Source organism: Phoenix dactylifera, chromosome 5, assembly GCF_009389715.1.
Source record: "Phoenix dactylifera cultivar Barhee BC4 chromosome 5, palm_55x_up_171113_PBpolish2nd_filt_p, whole genome shotgun sequence".
Taxonomy (NCBI): domain Eukaryota; kingdom Viridiplantae; phylum Streptophyta; class Magnoliopsida; order Arecales; family Arecaceae; genus Phoenix; species Phoenix dactylifera.
Genome location: NC_052396.1, coordinates 3,482,755 through 3,502,653, shown reverse-complemented (window position 1 = coordinate 3,502,653; position 19,899 = coordinate 3,482,755). Strand labels below are relative to the sequence as shown.

The 19,899-nt window shown below is 45.0% G+C and overlaps 2 protein-coding genes and 1 pseudogene across 2 annotated transcripts; 1 reads left to right on the top strand and 2 right to left on the bottom strand.

The window, feature by feature from the left end:
* Positions 1–888: 888 nt before the first annotated feature.
* Positions 889–3,152, bottom strand: LOC103704746 (xanthotoxin 5-hydroxylase CYP82C4-like). The gene is made up of 3 exons (XM_039126965.1): positions 2,536–3,152; positions 2,191–2,500; positions 889–1,512 (listed from the first exon to the last, which is right to left on the bottom strand). Exons 1-3 carry the CDS (start codon positions 3,150–3,152, stop codon positions 889–891), a joined length of 1,551 nt encoding a protein of 516 aa, XP_038982893.1.
* A 9,647-nt stretch (positions 3,153–12,799) lies between these two features.
* Positions 12,800–14,109, top strand: LOC103704693 (abscisic acid receptor PYR1). Its single transcript, XM_008788097.3, has one exon. It carries the CDS (start codon positions 12,876–12,878, stop codon positions 13,548–13,550), a length of 675 nt encoding a protein of 224 aa, XP_008786319.1. The 5' UTR covers positions 12,800–12,875; the 3' UTR covers positions 13,551–14,109.
* A 4,726-nt stretch (positions 14,110–18,835) lies between these two features.
* On the bottom strand, positions 18,836–19,827 carry LOC103704745 (annotated as a pseudogene).
* Positions 19,828–19,899: the final 72 nt, after the last annotated feature.

Below are 19,899 nucleotides of genomic sequence, written 5' to 3'. Positions count from 1 at the left end.
GACTATGATTTAGCTAGTACCACGTTACAATAGCTAATAGTATAATAATAGCAGCGTATTCTTTTTCTAAAACTTGATTAAATCGATGTTTTAGAATTTAAATCTTCTATTTGTTGCTGTTAAAAAAAGTCAATTTTCAAAAAAAAGAGAATCCAAATCAAGGTGCATGAGATGGAGGGCCACCCGCCGATACATTGAGAACTCCAGTCGAAATGGAATCCAAATCAAGAAAGAGGCCATTGGCATTGCATGATTTATCCCGCGATCCTAGTAGATTTCTTGTGATGTTTTAGCCCACTAAATGCCCAAAGAAGGTGAGAGAGCGCAAAGCTAAAAAAGCTTGGAAGGCTGGAATTCAGCGATCGAGTCCCTACGTTTAAATTATTCGCCGTCCAACGGCTGACTTCTATATCCCGGCCTTTGGCAGCTCTTGTGCAGAATACCGCACGATAGAAGTTCATGACGCTTATATTCCGAAAGAAAAAGAATAGAAGTTGAGCCTACCGAGAGTCACTGTGCTATAATATCATTACGGGGGCCATGACACTGCTCGGATTTGAATCAAGACCCACCTCTCTCATTATTGTTGTGCCTTACCAGGGTGTTTGTTTGGGTAGTTGACTCGTAATTGTTGCTTGCCGATAAATTTTGACGCTTAATAGATGATTACAAGTTTAATAAAATAAATAAATTTTGGAGGCACGCAAAGAAGTTTGATAGGAATGATTCTTGTATCAAAGTTGGTATATTTAATCATGGTGCTTTCGGTACGTAGGAACATGCATGCATGGGTATCTGTTAAACGGCTGAGGAAGAAGCAAGCAGCAGCCATGCATGTGCTGATGACCATGCCACCAACTCCCCTCATCCATTCACTCAACCAACCTCTCATTGGTAGATCGCCGGAGGTAGCCGTGGGGTGACGAGGACTTCCAGTGGCGTAGCCTTGGGTAGGCTCGCACCCTTGCCCTCCGTCATGTCCACAGGTCCGCCTGTTGGCGTCTCCAGATCAAACCCATGAATTACGCGGGCGAGCGTCAGGTGCATGACCTGCAGCGCGAACGACGCCCCCGGACACGCCCGCCGGCCCGACCCGAACGGCAGGAGCTCCCAGCGTCTTCCCCGGACGTCGACGTCCCTGTGGCTCGTCAGAAACCTCTCCGGCAGGAAGGCTGACGGCTCCGGCCACACCTGTGGATCGCGCTGGATCGCCCATGCGTTAACCAGCACCTGCGTGCCGGCCGGCACGTCGCAGCCGCCCACCTCGCAGTCCTCCATGGCCTGGTGGGGGATCAGGACCGGACCGGGCGGGTACAGCCGGAGCGTTTCCTTCACGATGGCTTGCAGGTAGGCCAGCTTCTCCACGTCCGACTCCTCCACGTTCCGGCCCATGCCCACGTGGGCGTCCAGCTCTTCTTGGGCCTTCTTTAGAACGCGGGGATGGTTCAGCACTTGGGCCAGGGCCCAGGTCATCGTCACGCTTGTCGTGTCCGTGCCAGCTGAGATCAGAGCCTGCGTCCAAATGTGTCCCATGGTTATTTAATCATCCGAAGCTTTTTTTTAGCCGGGAGATGGTGATGGCTTTAAAGAATTAGCCGGGACCCCCCGCCCTAGATTTGCGGGTGATTTGTATGCATTCTGATCATTGACGTCGGAATTCGTGCCTTCTATCTTAAATGCCGGAAGAGAATAAAAAATGGCCCAAGTCTGGAAGGATTACTGCCTGCCGCCCATGGTTTAGCTTCTGCCACGGAATTTATAAACCCAGCCTTCTTCCACGACTATTTAATTTCAGCTGTTTGCCCTTAATTAGGGGCTTGATTTAGGAGAAGAGATTCCTCAGCTAGCAGCCTATATACAGCACCGTTTACTGTTAATAACTTCTATTTACTGTTCTAGAGAAGTGTTTATTCCTGTACCAGCACCTAGATGAAATAAAACCTTTTGGTAATTTCTGTTCTTTGGATTTAATCGCGGACTTTTGACAGGATCTACTTGCCTGTGATATTGCGTTGACCCTCCCTCCTTTGTTTTTTTATTTTTCTATGTGACACTGACCCACCCAAATGATTGGTGGGAACCACCCTCCCTGGGTCCCTGCAGTCCTCTCTTTTAGGCTTTTGTAATATAAAACTGGGACCTGTTGTTCTAAGAACTTTGCGGTAAAACAGAATTTGTCGGATAACGTACCAGGGAATTTGCCTTGATAACAGTATCCGGATCGTGGTCGGAGAACAGCTCCCCTTCCTTCTCCATTATCGACAGCATGACATCCATGAAGTCCTGCATGCCGTCACCCCGTCCTTGTATCCTCCTCTCTCGGTGCTCCCTTAACCACCCTCCGATGATGCAGTCCATCACAGCCGCGTTGCGCTTCATCGCCCTCTCGTAGCCGCCCAAATCCATCCACTTGAGGAGCGGCACCACGTCGGAGATCGCAAACGCTCCCAAGAGCTCCATCATCCGGTGCATCGCTCCGGTGAACCTCCGAGCCTCGCTGCTGCCACCGTCATCAACAGCACCATACACAAGCACCTCTTCCCCGACACCATCCTTACTACCACGTTGAACGTCAGCTCCTGGAACCACTTGCTGATGATCTCCACCCTCACCGGGCCCCCATCGCCGTCGCGACAAAGTCCGTAGAGGGTCCTGGCGAAATCACGAATCTCCGAGGCCCGGACGTGAGCGAGGGAGCCTAGCCGGGCGTGAGAGAGGAGCTCCAGGGTCAGGATCTTGCGGATCCGGCGCCAGTATGGTCCGTAGGACGAGAAGCCCACCATGGCGTTGTTGTAGCACATGAGCTTGCTCGCAGCGGTCGGGGGTCGGCCGGCGAGGGCCTTGTCGTTGGCGGTGAAGCACTCCTTGGCTGCCTCCCGAGTGCTGACACCCAGTGCTGGCCTCGCGCCCAGCCGTAGTGCGAAGACAGGCCCGGCCGCATCCGCCGCCGCTTTTAGCGCCCGGCCGATGTTGTTGTGAGAGCCGAGAAGTGGGAGGTGGCCAAGGACGGGCCACGCGCCGGCCGGCCGAGGAGCCTGGTTTCTTCTTTTGGCCGACTTAGACTTCTTGGCCAGCCATTGGTTGGAGACGAGTACCAAAAGAAGGAGAAGAATAGGTAGAAGCCCAAGACCGTGAAAACGGGAAGCATCCATGGTAATGGTATACGCACTGGGGATGATGAGAGGTGGGAAAGAGCAAGGGAGGAGGTTTGGACGGTTAGTTTCAGGACACTCCGCTCCCGCTACCGTTTGTTATACACACGAGACCTCGGAGGGAGATGAGACTCAGGAAAGCGGTAATCTAAGACCGAGGGGCCGCTCGTCAAAACGAAGGACGGAGAAGAAGGACGGCGACTAAGTGTTGTCTATAAAATAGTACAGATGACGCGATTTAGGCCGGCTGGTAGACCTGGTCTTGCCAAGAATTTTTCTGTGCATGGCCGAGCGCAGTGAACGATGGAATCCATCATGATATCGGGACTAATTTTGATGGACATGTTATATAATTATATCATGCATAATTATAATTAATTTTGACGGAATCTGTTATACTTATTTTAAAGCATAACAAATATCATGCCTGTCAATGGGACTGATGAGCCAATTAACCTGCACCACGCAAGCTTAATTACCAGGAACAAATTGTGTTAAACTGGTCCAAAGGCATGGCCACAGTAGGATTTCTCCATATGGATCATACGAGCACCATATAAAGATGAACTGCACCAAGAATATCTTTTGCTCCTTGTTCTTACCAGCTATAATTATCCCTCAAAAAACTCTAACAAAAATCCTTTGAAACCAAAGGTATGGCAATTTAATCAAAAAATGTCCCTTTCTATTGCGCTGCAACTTAAGGTGGAGTTGACTGCCAAACTTTAATGAGTTTTGACTGTGCGGCTAAAAATTGTTCCATGGAGTTTCCTCATTTCCTTCCATTTCTTACCTTGATCAGATGCATGGCAGTGCCCGTTTCGTCCCTTCCAAAGCTTGCAGGGAGCAGCTTCATCACATACATAGCAATAACACTGCACCAATCAGCCAAAAAACTGAGTGTTATAAGCAAGCAAAAATATCAGTCGCGAACAAAAGAAGAAAATCACAAAGTAAAAGACTAGCTTAGAAGCTGAAGGTATTAACAGGATTTAATGGTAAAGCCTCTCGTCTTCATACGAGACCTGGACTTGTAAACTGGAGTCTTCAACGAAAGTCACAGATGGATGTCATTAGAATAACCCGTAGACGCCATCTGGTTAATTTTCTGGTGGATTGGATGCTAATAGCCTAATACTGAACCAAAAGCTCAGCTTTTCCTTTTTCTTTTTGATTAATTCTAATATGAATTATACGAACAGTTATGATGCATTCAGTCAACCTGCTGTGCATGATGATCGAAGAAAAATGGGGGGAAGGCGAGCAGTAGATACTGCAAAAGAAACAAGCTGCTCTTGAATAAATCATGAATAGATTGTGCTGAGCTGAATAACAGGCTCGATCGAGCTTGTTCTATTAGGAAGATAGAAAAAAAAAAAGCACAGACATCATTCAACGCTGGACTCAACAAAGTCGAGCCTCAACATCTTCAGCTTGCAAAAACAAATAGAAGTTTGCGCTCGGCTCAATGAAAATCCTACTCGAGCTCATTCAACCTGAGTAACTCTTATGTAGATTAGCTCGAGCTTGACTATCCTATTCATATAATGAGCCGAGTCAGATCATCTTACAACTCGGCTCTTCTCCCCTTTTTTCCACCCTCCACGACATTGCAAACATTATTTCTGAAGTAAATGGATTCTGCTCTCTCTCCTTCTATTACATCGTATCCAATAACGCCCTTGCAAGGAATTGAACTTCTCCTAGTATAAATACTTACTTAAGAAAAAAGAAAAAAAATTAAATTCTTTGATACGAGGAAAACAAACAATGCCTATAGAAAATAATAACTTAAACCTCGACGCCGAGCCTTATATTTCCAAACGGCACCTATTAGTAATTCAGAGCTATATATATCAAAGAGAGGTGGTCCCTGAACTCCTGAAGGCAGCAACTTTCATGAGACGTCATGCTGAAGGGATATTCAGAACACAGATGTCGTGAGTGGGGATAATCTCTGCAAGCCACCTGCATTCAGGGATATCAATCAGAGACGCATTCATTCATAAACAAAGCATGTCGATTCCCAAAATTAGGACAGTCAAGTTTGACCTTATCATTTAACATGCCTAATTACCGCAAGGAATCTCTTCAATAATTTTTATTATTGCTTTCTAGTTCTGCGATAATTTTGTGCAACAGCTTATGTTTTCAGTCAGATCTTGACTTGATAACAAGAGAAACAATATGGACCACGTCCTACGAATCTGTAGAAATTTATCCATACATACAGGTGCAGGCATTACCATGCATCATATAAGACCATACATAATATCCACAAGCAGAGGGAATTGTTGTAATGCTTACATTCATGGGCACATAAAGCATATGTTACACCCAATTTGCAGCAAAATGGGGCACTGTGGAATGCACCATGCCTTATACTGAGGGCATAAGATTAGCATTGCTTCATTTCTCAAACAATAAGACATCGTTGGCATCCTTACCATACAGCATGTACACAATTTCGATATACTAGCCATTTTTTTCAAAGATTTTAGCATAATTTTTCGCAATTTGCTTGTTTGTTTCTTGATTGGGTGAAGTAACTGATCTAGTCCATTCCATTCTTGCAATTAACTATGAATCGAAGCAAAGGAGGAAAAAATGAAGGTAGGAGGGGGCAAAAAAAAAAAAAATCTCAGAATCTCCTGTGGTGGTAGAATCTGAAGAGAAGAACTAATGAAACAAGGGCCACAGTCGTTTCTAGAAATGAGATTGGCTGCGAGCTAATTGATGTTTCCTAGGCGAACAATCCAGCCTTTTTCTTTTGGCTTGTTCCACTCTCTTGTTTTTGTTTTTGTATTACTGCAATATTGACTTCCATGATATTTTACAATACCTAACTTAATATCAAAGTAAAAGCGTATTATGAAGTCAAAATTGTCTTTCTACGTATATTATCACTCCCTATACCACCAACCCCCAAAAAATAGCGAGCAAAATGGGGAATAATTTAAAGGCAATTATCAAATGTCAAAAAACTTCCCTTGAAGGAGACTAAAAATTGTATATAAAGGCCAAATGGAAAAAGTATTCATTTTTGCACCTTTATCTCATGTAACAATGTGTTTTTCTAAACTAACATCGTCATCTAAACGTGTGTGTGTTTTTGTTTTGTTTTATTTTTTCCCTTCTCAATTTTATTGAGAAACGACCCTACACTTGCAGGTTGGGTTGGAGATTTGGTCAGTACATGCCCAAATTGGATCCATATATGATGTTTAATCAAGTCATTTCAAAATCTAGCGGGTTGGGCTAATTTTAACCGTGAAGTGAGACTATGCCGGATATGAAAGCTAATATCAAACTGTTATCATAATTTATAAAAGATGAGTTACATGTTATGGATATGCAATGAAGAATAGAGGGTTGGATTTTATTGAAGAAGGCTTAGGTTGTGCCGAAGCTCGCTTCAATCCAATTTTAATTCAAGCTTGAATTAGCCATATATAAAGCGATCCACATGACATCGACATAAAATTCAAGCTAATTCAAGCTTGAATCCCATAGGCTTCCTCCACCTTCTCTCTTCCATATCCTCAACCCTCTCATTGCTTTCTAGCTAATGGGAGATATAATGCAAGCAATAGCCTTGCACGAATCGTAATATCCTAGCTGTTGCACAAAAGATGAGAAGTCATGCCACTCTTTAAGGACCATGGGATGCCGTAGCACATACCACATGTAATTGCATGCCAAATTAGCTCCACTAATTCAAACAAACGTTCAGGATAAATCATCATCACATCCACATATATATATATATATATATGTGTGTGTGTGTGTGTGTGTTTGCTAAAATGGAAGTATCATGCATAACGTGTACAGATACAATCAAGAAAGTCAAAAAACAGTACATCACGGAGTGTACTGGACAACTCCACCTCTCCTACCCAAAGGAGGTCCTCCGAATGATTGGCAATAAAAGAGACCACTCAATCTGCAGCTCCATTAGCCTCTTTAAACACGTGCTTCGCCTGAAACACCATCTCACTACGGACCATGGCTATTACATCCATATTTTGGTCGTACTACAATTCTTACCTCGTAAACCCGAGTCACCCTAATAAATGTCATGCCCATCTCAAAGTGAGCGCGGGTTCTCCTTGTCTTCGTTCTTTAACCAAGTCAACTTCCGTTATGTAAAAAGATATAAAATATATAAATAAATCTATTTCATCCTATTAGCTTAAGCTTAAAAAAAAAAAAAAGGTAATTTCAATATAGTATCAAAGCAAAGATCCTGAGTTCGATCTCTGTCTCTGCATTTTTTAACCCATTAAAAAAAATACGGGCCACATGTAAGGATTTCAACATGGTATCATCTACATGTAAGGTATAAAATATATAATGTGAATCTATCAATTCAAGCATTTAGAAAAAACGGTGGGTGCAGCTGGGACAGTGGGAAACCCTAAACAAGTTTCATGCCCCATCTTCCTTTAAGGTGGGGGCCATCTCTACGGCTCCCCGCCAACTTGTGATGCTCGAGACTTCGTGGTGGTTATCCCACTACCTTCTACCGTTTGGGCCCACCGTTGCGGAAGCCGGCGAGGCAGTCACCGACGATGCCGAGAAGGCCATCGTCACGCTTACAAGCTTAGATGGCGATGGATCGGACGGTAGGCTTATCGAAATAGATGATGTAGATGTACAGCATATGGTGGACCTCAACCCCTCTCTCATCTTCAGAAGGTTGCATCATCATCAATGGTAATGGAGGAGGGGACGTTGCAGGGATACAGAGAGCAGTGCTGAAGACTGCAAAAATAAGATCGAAAAATGTCCACATCCGCTACTTCATCAATTTTAGCAATTTTTTTGACAGCACATAAAAATACATATATAATTATCTCCCTCATGGCAACCTAACGAAAATTATATAATTTAGTTCCACATCGATTATTTGCTAAATAGATTTTTGATATTTATACAGAATTAAGAAATTCAAATAATATCTTCCAACTAGTCATTTTGGATATGATCCTATATTGTTACAAATGGTATCAGAGCGAATCTGGTTCATAACCTATCCAAATTAGGAGACACTGCAGCACGGATACATTTGAACTGGCCACTGGCCGATTGTGGTATTGATGATTAGATTTGAATTCTTAGCCTAACGAGAATGTCAGCACGAAAAATATTTTTTTTAAAATATTTAGTTCCATATCGGTTATTTATTAGGTAAATCTTGAATATTTATATAAATTAAAGTTTCGAATAAAAATATTTTTTTTAAAAAATAAGATTTTTGGCTATGCTTAATTTTTAAACACATAATATTTATTTATATATAATGGAGAGGATGACGGATGATAGCATAGTATTACGGCTGGAATGGGACCGCTTTTCATTTTTCCGCGCGGGGGCCGGGATGGGGGGTTTGTGGGGTTGGGGGGACGACGACTTAGGCGACTTCATCACCTTTGAGGGGAGGGAGAGAGGTACCGAGCGCGCATGCATCCCGTTCCCTTTTTTATATTATTTTCTTAGCTATCAAACAACGTACTAATGCCTCTGAGACGCCTTTTTTTTAATGCAAGTTGCTACCAAACGTATGATAGCGCACATGCCCTTAGGGTTGAAGTTCGTGCAATCGCCACCATATTTTGTTGGAGAATAATTCCCACTCTCTGTGGACTTGCAAGCTAGTATTCATTTGCTGTAGATACTTGCAAGAAGAGCGGAAGAAATCATATACATATATATATATATATATATATATATATATAGCTGGTATTTGTGTACGTGGACTGGACCTGGCGATACCAACAACAAAATGAATGCTCAACTCTTGGATCAATGCGGCGCTTGTTTACAACTTGCAAGGCGCCGCAGTTGCTTTCCTCACACGTCACGAGCTACGTGAGCTCCAGCTCGGCACCACCTGCCCCTCTCCCCCTCAGCCAGCCGGCGCCAACTGGCTCCCAGCGGACCCAGCCGGCATCAAGGCGTCGGCTTTCAATGCACGGTCCAACTTGATCAGCCTTGAAGCGGCGATCCCTTTTTACGGCTAAAAATTGTCCCAATTTGACGAATCCAACGGTCTCGATTAAGGAAAGATTCGTCTAAATTTCCTGGACCCTAGGCGCGCGGGATCGAAAAATTCCGAGGAGACGAGTTTCACCTAAAAACACTTTATCGCCCTCTAAAAACTCTTTTAGATAAAATAAAAATATTTAGTAAAATTTTTGAAAAACAATTTTAGTTTTTCTAAAAGCTAAAATAGCGGGGAAAGGAGCTTCTATGAAAAATACTTTTAAGAATTATCGGAAAGCAGTTTTAAATTATAATATTTTTTTTTCTTTTAGAACCAAATTATTCATAATAAAATATAATAATTACACAAAATATCTATTTATAATAATATTTTATATCTTTATTATTATATTATACTATAAATATAATATTATATTACATTATATCATAATTAATTCATATATTATGTTAAATAATTTAATATTATATTAAATTATTATACTATAGTATACAATATTATATTACTATATTATAATAATATTATATTACGTTACATTAATATTATACTCTATCATATATTTATGTATTAATACATATTATTTTTTATTATGCTTTATTGTATAATATTATATAATGTCCTATTTTCTTAGTTTGTTTACCAAATACATGTCAAAATTCTACAACACCTTAAAAATATAGTTACCAAATAGCAAACAACTTTTTTATAAAAAAGCTCTACTTTTTTTTTTTTTGATAGGACGGGTAACTCATACCTGACGAGTACGAATGCACCCAATAAAATCAGAAAACAAAAAATCTTGGAGTGCCTGGAGCAACTCCCTATCTCCAGCCCACAGGGTCCTACCTGCATGACTGCCCACATAGGCAGCCACCCAATCTGCAGCCCCATTAGCTTCACGAAATACATGCTTGGCCTAAAAGGCCCTCCATCCCTCGTCATTGCCCAGATGTCTCGAAGCAACAGATGGTTGCCGCTGGCACCCCTCGGACCTCCTGGATCCAACCGATGACCGTGGCCGAGTCACCCTTCAGAATGACTGAGCTGGCTCGTAACTCAAGCCGGGCATATGTTGAAGGCCTCCCCAGGCAACCTCCAGCTCCACACCGGGCACGGAGATGTCGAATAGCTGATAGTCATCTGCTGCCACCACTATGGCGTCCGGGTTTCTGATAACAAAACCCGCGCCTCCCCTCATACCTCCGTCGAAGATGGACCTATCAAAATTGATCTTGAGGAAACTTGGAGATAGAGGCTCCCAGGTGAAGAACACCGTACGAAATACTATCCTAGCAGAATAGGAACTCTAGATATCCCGAACTATCAAAGGCCCTTCTGAGGATGAAGTATGACTGATTTTCGCCATCTGCACTCAGGCGCTTTTCATCGCGAACCTCGGCGACGTTCTATACTTATCAAAAGTTCGAGCATTTTTTTCAAATAAAAAAGATTTACTTTCAAAGCTTTATTGCTAGGTCGGTACTTTCCTCTATGCTTATCTACTTGATGTCGAACACCATTGTCCCCAAGATGGTGTTGATGAGGATTGAGAGGCCTACGCGGAGCTTTATCTGGGGGTCGCAGGGCAGTGGCCGAGGGGTTCATCTAGTGGACTGGGAGTCAGTATGCCGACCGACCAGGGCAAGGGGGCTGGGTATTCAGTCTCTGCTAATCAGGAGAGAGACGCAAATTGCTCGGCATGCTGCGAGAGTTATCTTGGAGCCATGGTCTGTTTGGAGTTAGTTGATGGTCGCCCGGTATGGCCCTGTTGGGAGTAGTGGGACCCCACCAGAGGGGCGGAGGGCGTCACAGTTTGGCGCAAGATTTGCAGATACATACCTTTGGTCCTATCGAGATGTAGGTGGTTGATCGGTGATGGTCAGAGAGTGGATGTGATGCTTGGGTGGAGGATCTCCCGCTGATGCGGTGGCCGACCCTAGTCAATGTTGAGGTCGTGGAGGGACTCCAGATATGCGACCTTCTTCTCCCGGGCAGTGCAGGATGGGATACCCACCGGATCGATCAGTTATTTGGGGAGCCACTTGCGGAGCAGATTTGGTCACTCCCAGTTCTGGGGCACTCTTGCCCCGACGTCATGGTGTGGCGCTAGCTCGTCCTGCAGGGCTAGAGTCAGGGTGGCTGACGTTTGTTGTGCTATTCGGGGCGGAGGGCAGTTGGGGGTGGATCTCGGCTATATCTGGCAAGTTGGGCTACACCCTAGAGTGGCCTTATTCCTATGGAAAGTCGCTTGGGGCAGGCTACCGACGAGATTGCTGTTGTGCAACGGGAAGATGGGTATTCGCCCCCAGTGCCCGAAGTGTCAGACTAATGAGTTGCTGGACCATGCTATGTTCCTGTGCTGTCAGGCCAGGAGGATCTGGATGATGGCAGGTTTCTCCATGGATTTATGGCGCCACGTGGTGGCCTTTCTTCAAGTTTTCCGACGCTGAGCCGCGGCCTCACAGTCTAGACCGGAGGCAGTATGGGCGACCTATACTGCCTATCAGACCTGGCTAGCGAGGAATGCATGGACCTTTAGCGAGAGGAGCCCTACACCTGGGGTGGTGGTGGAGAGGGCGCGGATGCTAGCAGTGGAGGCCTCTTAGGCGATCTGCTCGGATAGACCTATACTGCCTATCAGACTTGGCTAGCGAGGAATGCATGGACCTTTGGCGAGAGGAGCCCTATACCTGGGGTGGTGGTGGAGAGGGCGCGGATGCTAGCAGTAGAGGCCTCTTAGGCGATCTGCTTGGATAGACCTTTGACAGCTCGAGACATCTGAGGCTCTACATCTGCTCGTGGAACGCCCCGTATGGTGTTTTTCACCTGCAAGCCCCCACCTCCGAGTTTCCTCAAGGTCAATTTCGATGGATGCATCTTGCAGGGCAGCTGGAGCGGGCTTTGTTGTCAGGTGCCCGGATTCTAGGTAATCGCGGCCGAGGGCTGCCACTTGATCAACACCTCGGTGCCAGCGGCGAAGTTGAGAGCAGCTTGGTCAGGATTGAGCTATGTTCGGCGTGCTTTACTGGAGCAAGAGGTCCTCCTGAAGGGCGACTCTGCGATGGTCATTGGGTGGATCCTACAGGCGTTGGGTGGAGTTGGCGATTACCACCCACTGCTAAGAGACATTCAGGCTATGGTTTATGACGAGTTGATGATCCAGACGAGGCATGTGTTCAGGAAAGCCAATTAGGCCGTGGATTGAATGGCTTTCTTTGTTGCCGATCACTCTAGGAACCACCTACGGATGGGCGAGACGGAGTTATTTAGTATTTTTCGTGATATATATTCCGTACACGTTACGTATGATGCATCCGTTTTAGAAAAAAAAAAAAAAAACTTTATTGCCAACGGCTCTCCTAAACTGCTTTACCGGGCGAAGCGGCTTGGCTGACAATAACTGAATCGGTCGGCTACGGGCCGACAACCCAAGCCAGCCGGCACGCATTAGTCCCCATCTGCTGCAAGACAAAATTAAATGACATATTTCAATACCATTATCGGCAAACTAAATATAAAAACCCCAAAATACTTGTACGGTCCGATTATTAGAATAAAATAGACGAGAAATTCATTATTGAATAAAATAAAATAAAATAATAGAACCCACTCGCTCATAGGCCGCATACCTGAGTTGCATTTTTTTATCCCCTAATTCAGCGCTATAAAAGGTAACCGGGATCCGCTTCTCTTCCCCCGGGGAGGAGGAGGACGAAGCCATGGAGGGAGGAGGATCCGAGGAGGAGGAATCGAGATCGGCGGCGTCAGAGTTGCCGGCGGGGCTCGCGTCAGAGTTGCCGGCGGGGCTCACGGCGGAGGAGCAGGAGGTGCTCCGGCCGACGATCGAGGAGCACCACCGCTACAGGGTGGGCCTGGGCCAATGCTCCTCGCTGCTAACCCAGAGGATCCACGCCCCGGCCGCCACTGTCTGGTCAGTCGTACGCCGCTTCGACCGGCCCCAGATCTACAAACACTTCATCCGGAGCTGCGCCATCAAGGGCGACGGCGACGTTCGGGTCGGCTGCCTCCGCGAGCTCTGCGTCATATCCGGCCTCCCGGCGACCACCAGCACCGAGCGGCTAGACGTGCTCGACGAGGACCGCCGGGTCACCGGGTTCAGCATCATCGGGGGCGAGCACCGCCTCCGGAACTACCGGTCGGTGACGACGGTGACCGAGTTCTGCCGCCCGGGGGGCGAGATCTGGACGGTGGTGCTGGAATCGTACGTCGTGGACGTGCCGGAGGGGAACACCGTGGACGACACCCGGCTCTTCGCCGACACCGTGGTCCGCCTCAACCTCCAGAAGCTCGCCTCCGTCGCGGAGGCGATGGCGGCCGCGGCCGCGGAGGTGGAGGCGTCGGCGGCGACCGCCGATCCGGAGAAGGGGAAGTGATCCCAGATCCCTCCGCCCTCCCCGCGGAAAAAAAAAAAAAAAAAATTAGGTCCGCTTTCTAGCTTCTGTTTTCGTGGTTTGTGATGTAATAATGTCGTAATTTAGTGGATGAAAATACGGAAACATCCCTAATCTCTCGTTAACTACGGAGACAACCCTTCCGTTTCTGCAGGGATATCTGTCTATTTTCTCTCCAATGAGGGACGTTTTTGTAATTTCGCCTTTTCTCTTTTGTTTTCTGCTTCTGTGCGAATTTAATTCTTTTCGCTCAAAAAAATTTTGGAGGGCGAGTGCTGGCCCACGTCAGATTCGAACAGATGGCTGAACAGCGGCGGAGGAGACGGCAGCTCCTGCGGTTTAATAAATTCTTTTCAGCTTTCCGAGAGAAAATTGAAGGGTTTGCGAAGGAGCCGTTCGTGGGGCTTTATGCTGTTGTCGCCGTGCTGCCACGGGCATTTGGACCGGTACTTTTTGTGGTGGTTGAGAAATGGGGGGCTTTCCCCTTCTCAGAGCCGAGGAAATAGTGAGAAGGGAGCAAAACTTACCGTCTCTTTCCATTTCTGGGAATCTCATATTTCTATCCCGAGGAATTCCTTCTGGCCTAAAGTTGCCGGTGCACGGGGGGACTCTCTCCGACATTTTTGTGGCTATGGTTAGCTTACCATTTCTGTGCTTGCTATAAATAGGTGCTAGGTTACTTGAGACAAAAATGTAAAATGACCGTTATGATTGTCTTTTTGATGGGTAGAGTTTTAGGTTGGCGATTAAATACGAACATCTCAAGTATTTTATTTTAGCGGATCCAATTGCCACCATTCCTCGTGACAATGCATGCGCCATATCCATTTGGCAAAACGAAGATTAGATAAAAATTAATGAATAATGTTAAATAAATAAAAGTAGAATAGAAAATAAAAATTAAAGAGAAGGATAGAGTTGCTTTAGAAGAAGATGGAGAGAAAATAAGTTTGCTAGAGAGTAGTTAGTTAGGACAGAGAGAAAGGATCGGGAAGATGAGTGATCGAAGTTTTAAATTAATTATTTGCATATTTTTGTTTCCAAAAGCGCCTATATTAATTGCTATTATGTAATAAAGTTTTGTTTGTGGATCAGATGTTCCATTCACGAACAGTGTTGCACTAATCCATATTGAAGTTCAACCCTTATTTTTTTTTTTTTTTTGGTGAACAACGCCAGACGAGGCAGCAAATTTTTTCGACTGTCGTATGAGGGTTTTGTTCTCTGGGAGGATTGTTTGCCTCCCAGTTTAGCTGATCTCTATTTGGTGACCCTAGGCTAGCTGTCTCTATACTACGGTGCAAAGAGCAGTCAGTTTAACCATTATATAAAGGAAAAGCAAAACAGAAAGTGAGAGAATCTGGAGGTGGGTGGAGCATTTGCATTTCCATATTATAAATAGAGCATGGCATTGGCAGGTGACAAGAAGAGAGCTTTGAATCACTGAATCTAAGCCATACAAAGGCCATGTTCTAGCATCACTACACCAAAAAAAAAATTTTTTAAAAAAAAGGTGGAGAGGTGGTGGAGCGGGCTTGTAGCTATCACAAAATCAGCCACCAAAATACTGTACAACATACGAGGTGACTCAATCAGCTTCTTTGTTCACCTCTTAGTAAGCATGGATGACCTGAAATGCCACACAATTCCTTAAAATATTGCGGATGTCTTGCAGCAATTGTATTTATCGCCTACTCTAGCGTAGCTCTGGATCTACCCAATCATAGTCGCTAAGTCTCCTTCCAGGTAGATACACTCCGCCCTCAAGTGGACCCGTGCGTGGGTGACCCCTTCCCAAGTAGCTTTGAGCTCCGCCCTAGAAACAGAAGTGTCATAGAGATAACTGCTCCCTGCTACAATCAGTCCAAAATCAACATCTCTGATCACAAATCCAACAACTCCTCGTTCCCCATTCTCATGCACACTACTATCGAAATTCACCTTAAGAAAGCTAAGGGATGAGAGCTTCCAGGAACAAAAATTGTTTGAGTTGCTCCAAGAGCTAAGTGGAGTCTCCAGATATCCCTAGTAATTCCAGATCTTCTGATAGTCTAAGTTCAAGCAAACTTATCTGCATGAGGAAGCGTCCAATCTGCCACAACCCCCAGACTCTGCTTTTGTCCCTCAAAGGTTATGGCATTTCTGTCCGGCAAAATATGATAAGCAACATAGGTAGCGCCAACTCCTGTGGCACCAGCGACAGGTTTGCTGATGAACTCCTTCAGGTGAATGAGGAAAGTTACAATCAGGATCGGAGACTACAAAAAATCTCAATTGCCTTCAGCTAGCTATCACACAGGCCTGCTCTCGGGCAACGAAATCTGCTTCAGTAAGTGGTATTGCACTAGCAAATTAAAAGACAATACCCTTTTATCTCATTTGCAGCCTTTTCCATCCGAAGTCCTAATCTCTCTCTGCCTTTTTTAAAAAGGGCGAAACATATTCGTTCGGTGAAATGCAAAGAAGCCCATTGGATGGGGAGGTTGGGAGCGTTCTGAGTGGGCCTTGCATGCTTTCCGGAACCGATTGATACTGCTGGCAAAAACACTTGACAGAAAGTGATGTAAAAAAGTAAGCACAAGGGACCAGAGTATAATTCACCAGCTTCACACATGAATTTATTCCGGACTTATTGTACCAGAGTTGCATATGTTTCAAATATGTAGTTTTCGGATTGCTAATATAGAAGACTTATTTAATTTTATTCAACAAAGAGAATCAGATGATGCCTCAAAGGTCACACCCATCTTTTGCTTGGAGATTTCCGGTTCGAGTCCTGGATGATACATCTTTAAGTATTTGGATATGGATAATATAATTTGATTAGCCATTCTCTCTTCTTTGCTCTCTCCCTCTCTCAAACAACAAGGTGACCTTGTTAAGAAATTTTACTTTTCACTGAAGAGCTGTATTCATTGAGATTATCATACATTACAAAATAGTAACCAAATGGAATGTATATATGTATATAATATATGTATACATATGTATGTATAAAAGGTCCGGTGGTGTCCTCTTTGTTCAAAATATATACATCACATATTTAGATAAATTAGCTACATTTAGTATATTCTACAGCCTCTAGTAGTTTAAATGAATTATACGATAGTCATCTTTCCATATGCATGCTAACTACCGGTGCTATCACCCACTCATCACTTCAATTTACTCTTTTCTTTTTTCACATTCCTTACTTCTCTCTCTCAATATATAATATTATCAAGTGGTACGAGACAATACTTTGTAATTATCGAATCGTTCAATTATTCGACACTAATTTATATTATTAATCGATGCCAAGATGGTGGCGGTTGGTGGTCATATTTTTAAAAAGCACTAGCGGTTGCTTTCCCGTATGACAGGGTCCCATGAAAAGGACGTCCCAGCTCAAGTTGGCCAACTTGGACAATTAAGTATTTGAAAATGGCTGAGGCGAAGTCACCTTTAGGAGGTGGGGTTCATCAAGGCCGAAAGTGTCTGCATCCTTTCCACCGTTTTCTCGACCAAGTAAGGAAAAATGCTTCGGAGTGACGTCAACACAAGGCTATGCTTCAAGGGAGATCTCTTTTTTCCATGTAGACGTGCATGTCGAGAGTAACATGAGGTTGGTGTCCGGTTCACCCATGAATTTATTAGATTTCTTTCCCTTTTTTTTCTTTGGTTTTTTTTTTTTCAATTTTTTCGGCGAGTAGCTTTCTTTCTGCTTTAGTGTGTGTGTGTGTGTACGTGTGTGGTGTGGACTTGTGGGGAAAAAAAAAAAAAAAAGAAGAGGGACTTGCTAGGAAGGTGGATGGGATGGTGCTGAGTTTGTTATCGAGACTGGGAGGCCAAATTTGTGGTGGCTGAGAGCCGACGGATTTTTAATAAGTCTATAGTCGGTGCCAAAGTCAGAGCCTTATAGGAGGGTGTCTCCTACGCGAAGCAAATGTTAGGCGCAAACCATATTATTCTGAAGAAGGACTCTGCCACGATGATCGAGTGGGTTCAAAATTCGGATCGTATGGTTGGTGGTCGCGGCCAATACACGATATCCGCAGTCTTTTGGGGGAGTGCGCCTTCCATCAGGCTACCCATGCCATGTCTTCCGAGAAGCAAATAGTGGGACGGACTAGGTGGCATCATTTTCGGCTCACTATTCGGAGAATTTTGTTTGGGATACTTATACCTTGGTGCCGTCTTTTATGTATTTTCTCCTTCTTTCTAACTTCATAAACTGCATCCACACCCATTATATATGAGTCGCCAATGTACAAAAAAGAAAGAAGAAAAAGATACCAGAGCGATGGTTCTCTCGCAGCATGATCACTTCTATTTTGCATCCATTTGCGACGAGTAACGTTGGAGCAAGTTCCGGAATTGATACATGTGATTGCTTAGCTTTCGACAATAAGCAACCTGAAGAGCCTTCTTTAGTTTCTTCTTGGTAATTCCTCTAGGGAAAGCAAGAAATAAGCAAATACAAAGCACAATAATTAAAGCCATGTTTGGTTTCAAATGGCACGGATGTTATGTTCTGATGTATGTATATGCATTGATATTATACTATATGCCAGCAATTATGAGGCTATAGCTAACAGGGATGGTTAAAGATGGGAATATTGAGAGGTGAGGTTGGCTCAATTAAATGCCTGGAATTAAAAGACCCTGGAGCCTTATCTTAAGCCTCTAACGAATCATAATAAAAAAATAAAGTAAAAAAAAGGGTTTCTCTGACCATAACTGAACATGAAAGTATGAAATCCAACGCCGAAGGAACTGTTGGATATGGAGTCACAACAATGTTATGAAGAAACTGTTGGCATATCCTATCACATATTGTCTGAAGTTTGATAATAATGAAAATTTCTTCTGTAAATATACAAGCAACACATTCAAGAACAAAAAAACAACCATGTAATCTCATGTACGAAACACTTGAGAATTTTAATATATTGTTCCCTAGCACTATTATCCTATGTAGTCGCTATCTATGCCGAATATTGATGGACACCATCAACTTGAGGAACAAAGAAATAAAATACACATCAGAGCTAACTCCATCTTTGGAATGGCACTCATTTGTTCCCCAGCACCTCTTATCAACTTTAGATTGAAGGAAAACATTCCTTGTGACAACATTACAATGTCCTCCATTTCAAAAGATCTCATCACCAAAAAGATTTGCAGTTGTAGAAAGATGCCATACCATATTAATATATTATCAAAGCAATCACGAATGATGAGCACAAATAATGTCCAAGCTACAAATTTATAGAAGTCTAGACACACTAAAGGCTACTGCAATTTTTTTTTTTTTTAACGAACTACTCATACTCGGCACTCCTCTTCTCATCAACCCTGTTCTTGGAGGTACCGTCCACGTCCATGTTCGAGCTCTTGAGCTTCCAAGGCCGAGCCTTTCCGCTTCACCTCGGCGCTTCTCTTCGTAACTCTTCTTTATAAGAATCGCATCAGGCAGGACGAGGCCTTTGTACTTGTCGATCTCGAAGTCGTTGCTGTTGGCCCCATAAAGGTCATAGCCTAAGGCATAGTCCCCGGGATTCAGGAGGTGGCCGAGATGGGTTCCGACGGCGAAGATGCCGTCGTTCTTCCCGAAATCAGACACCCGGGCCGGCCACCTGGGCGTAGGCCAGGGAGTACCTCGACCCGCCGACGGTGACCTCCGAGGACTCCACCTAGATGTCGAGCACGACGTACTCCACGAGCTGGCGGCTGGAGAGCAGGGCCTTGAAGGGGGCCCGCCAGTACTGTCTGGCGTCGAGAAAGGCGGAGCGGAGAGTGAAGGGGAGTTGGAGATCTTGGTGCAGAGGACGAGGAGGCCGAGATTCCGGAGGGCCTGGGCGACTCTAGGTGGGAGGCAGATGGGGCAGATCTCGACGGAGAAGGTGTGCTTGTAGTTGTAGATGTTGCTCCTGGGGTCGTGGGAGACGAGCTGCTTGTCGGAGCGGGAGCGGACGGGGACGACGCCAGAGATGAACTCGACGAACTCGACGGCGTGGGAGCGGCTGGCGAAGAAGAAGTCGAGGCCTCCGGAGGCGGCGTCGTGGAGGAGGATGAGCTGCTCGGGGAAGAAGAAGGTGCGGCGGTGGGTGACGTGCTGGCGGAGCTCGACGGCGGCGGACCACTGGCCGGGGTTGGCCTGGGCGCGGGAGCAGGCGGGGCAGAGCTGGTCGTGGACGCTAAGCTGGACCAGGTGGGACTGATCGAGGATGAGGGGCCCAGGCCTTCGAGACCAAATATAATTGGCTGCCAGGCTCCGTCCCGGTTCGAGTTAACGCCTGGGTCCAGGCCTTCGAGAAAAGACCGGCCCGACGGAGAACCGGAGTTTGGG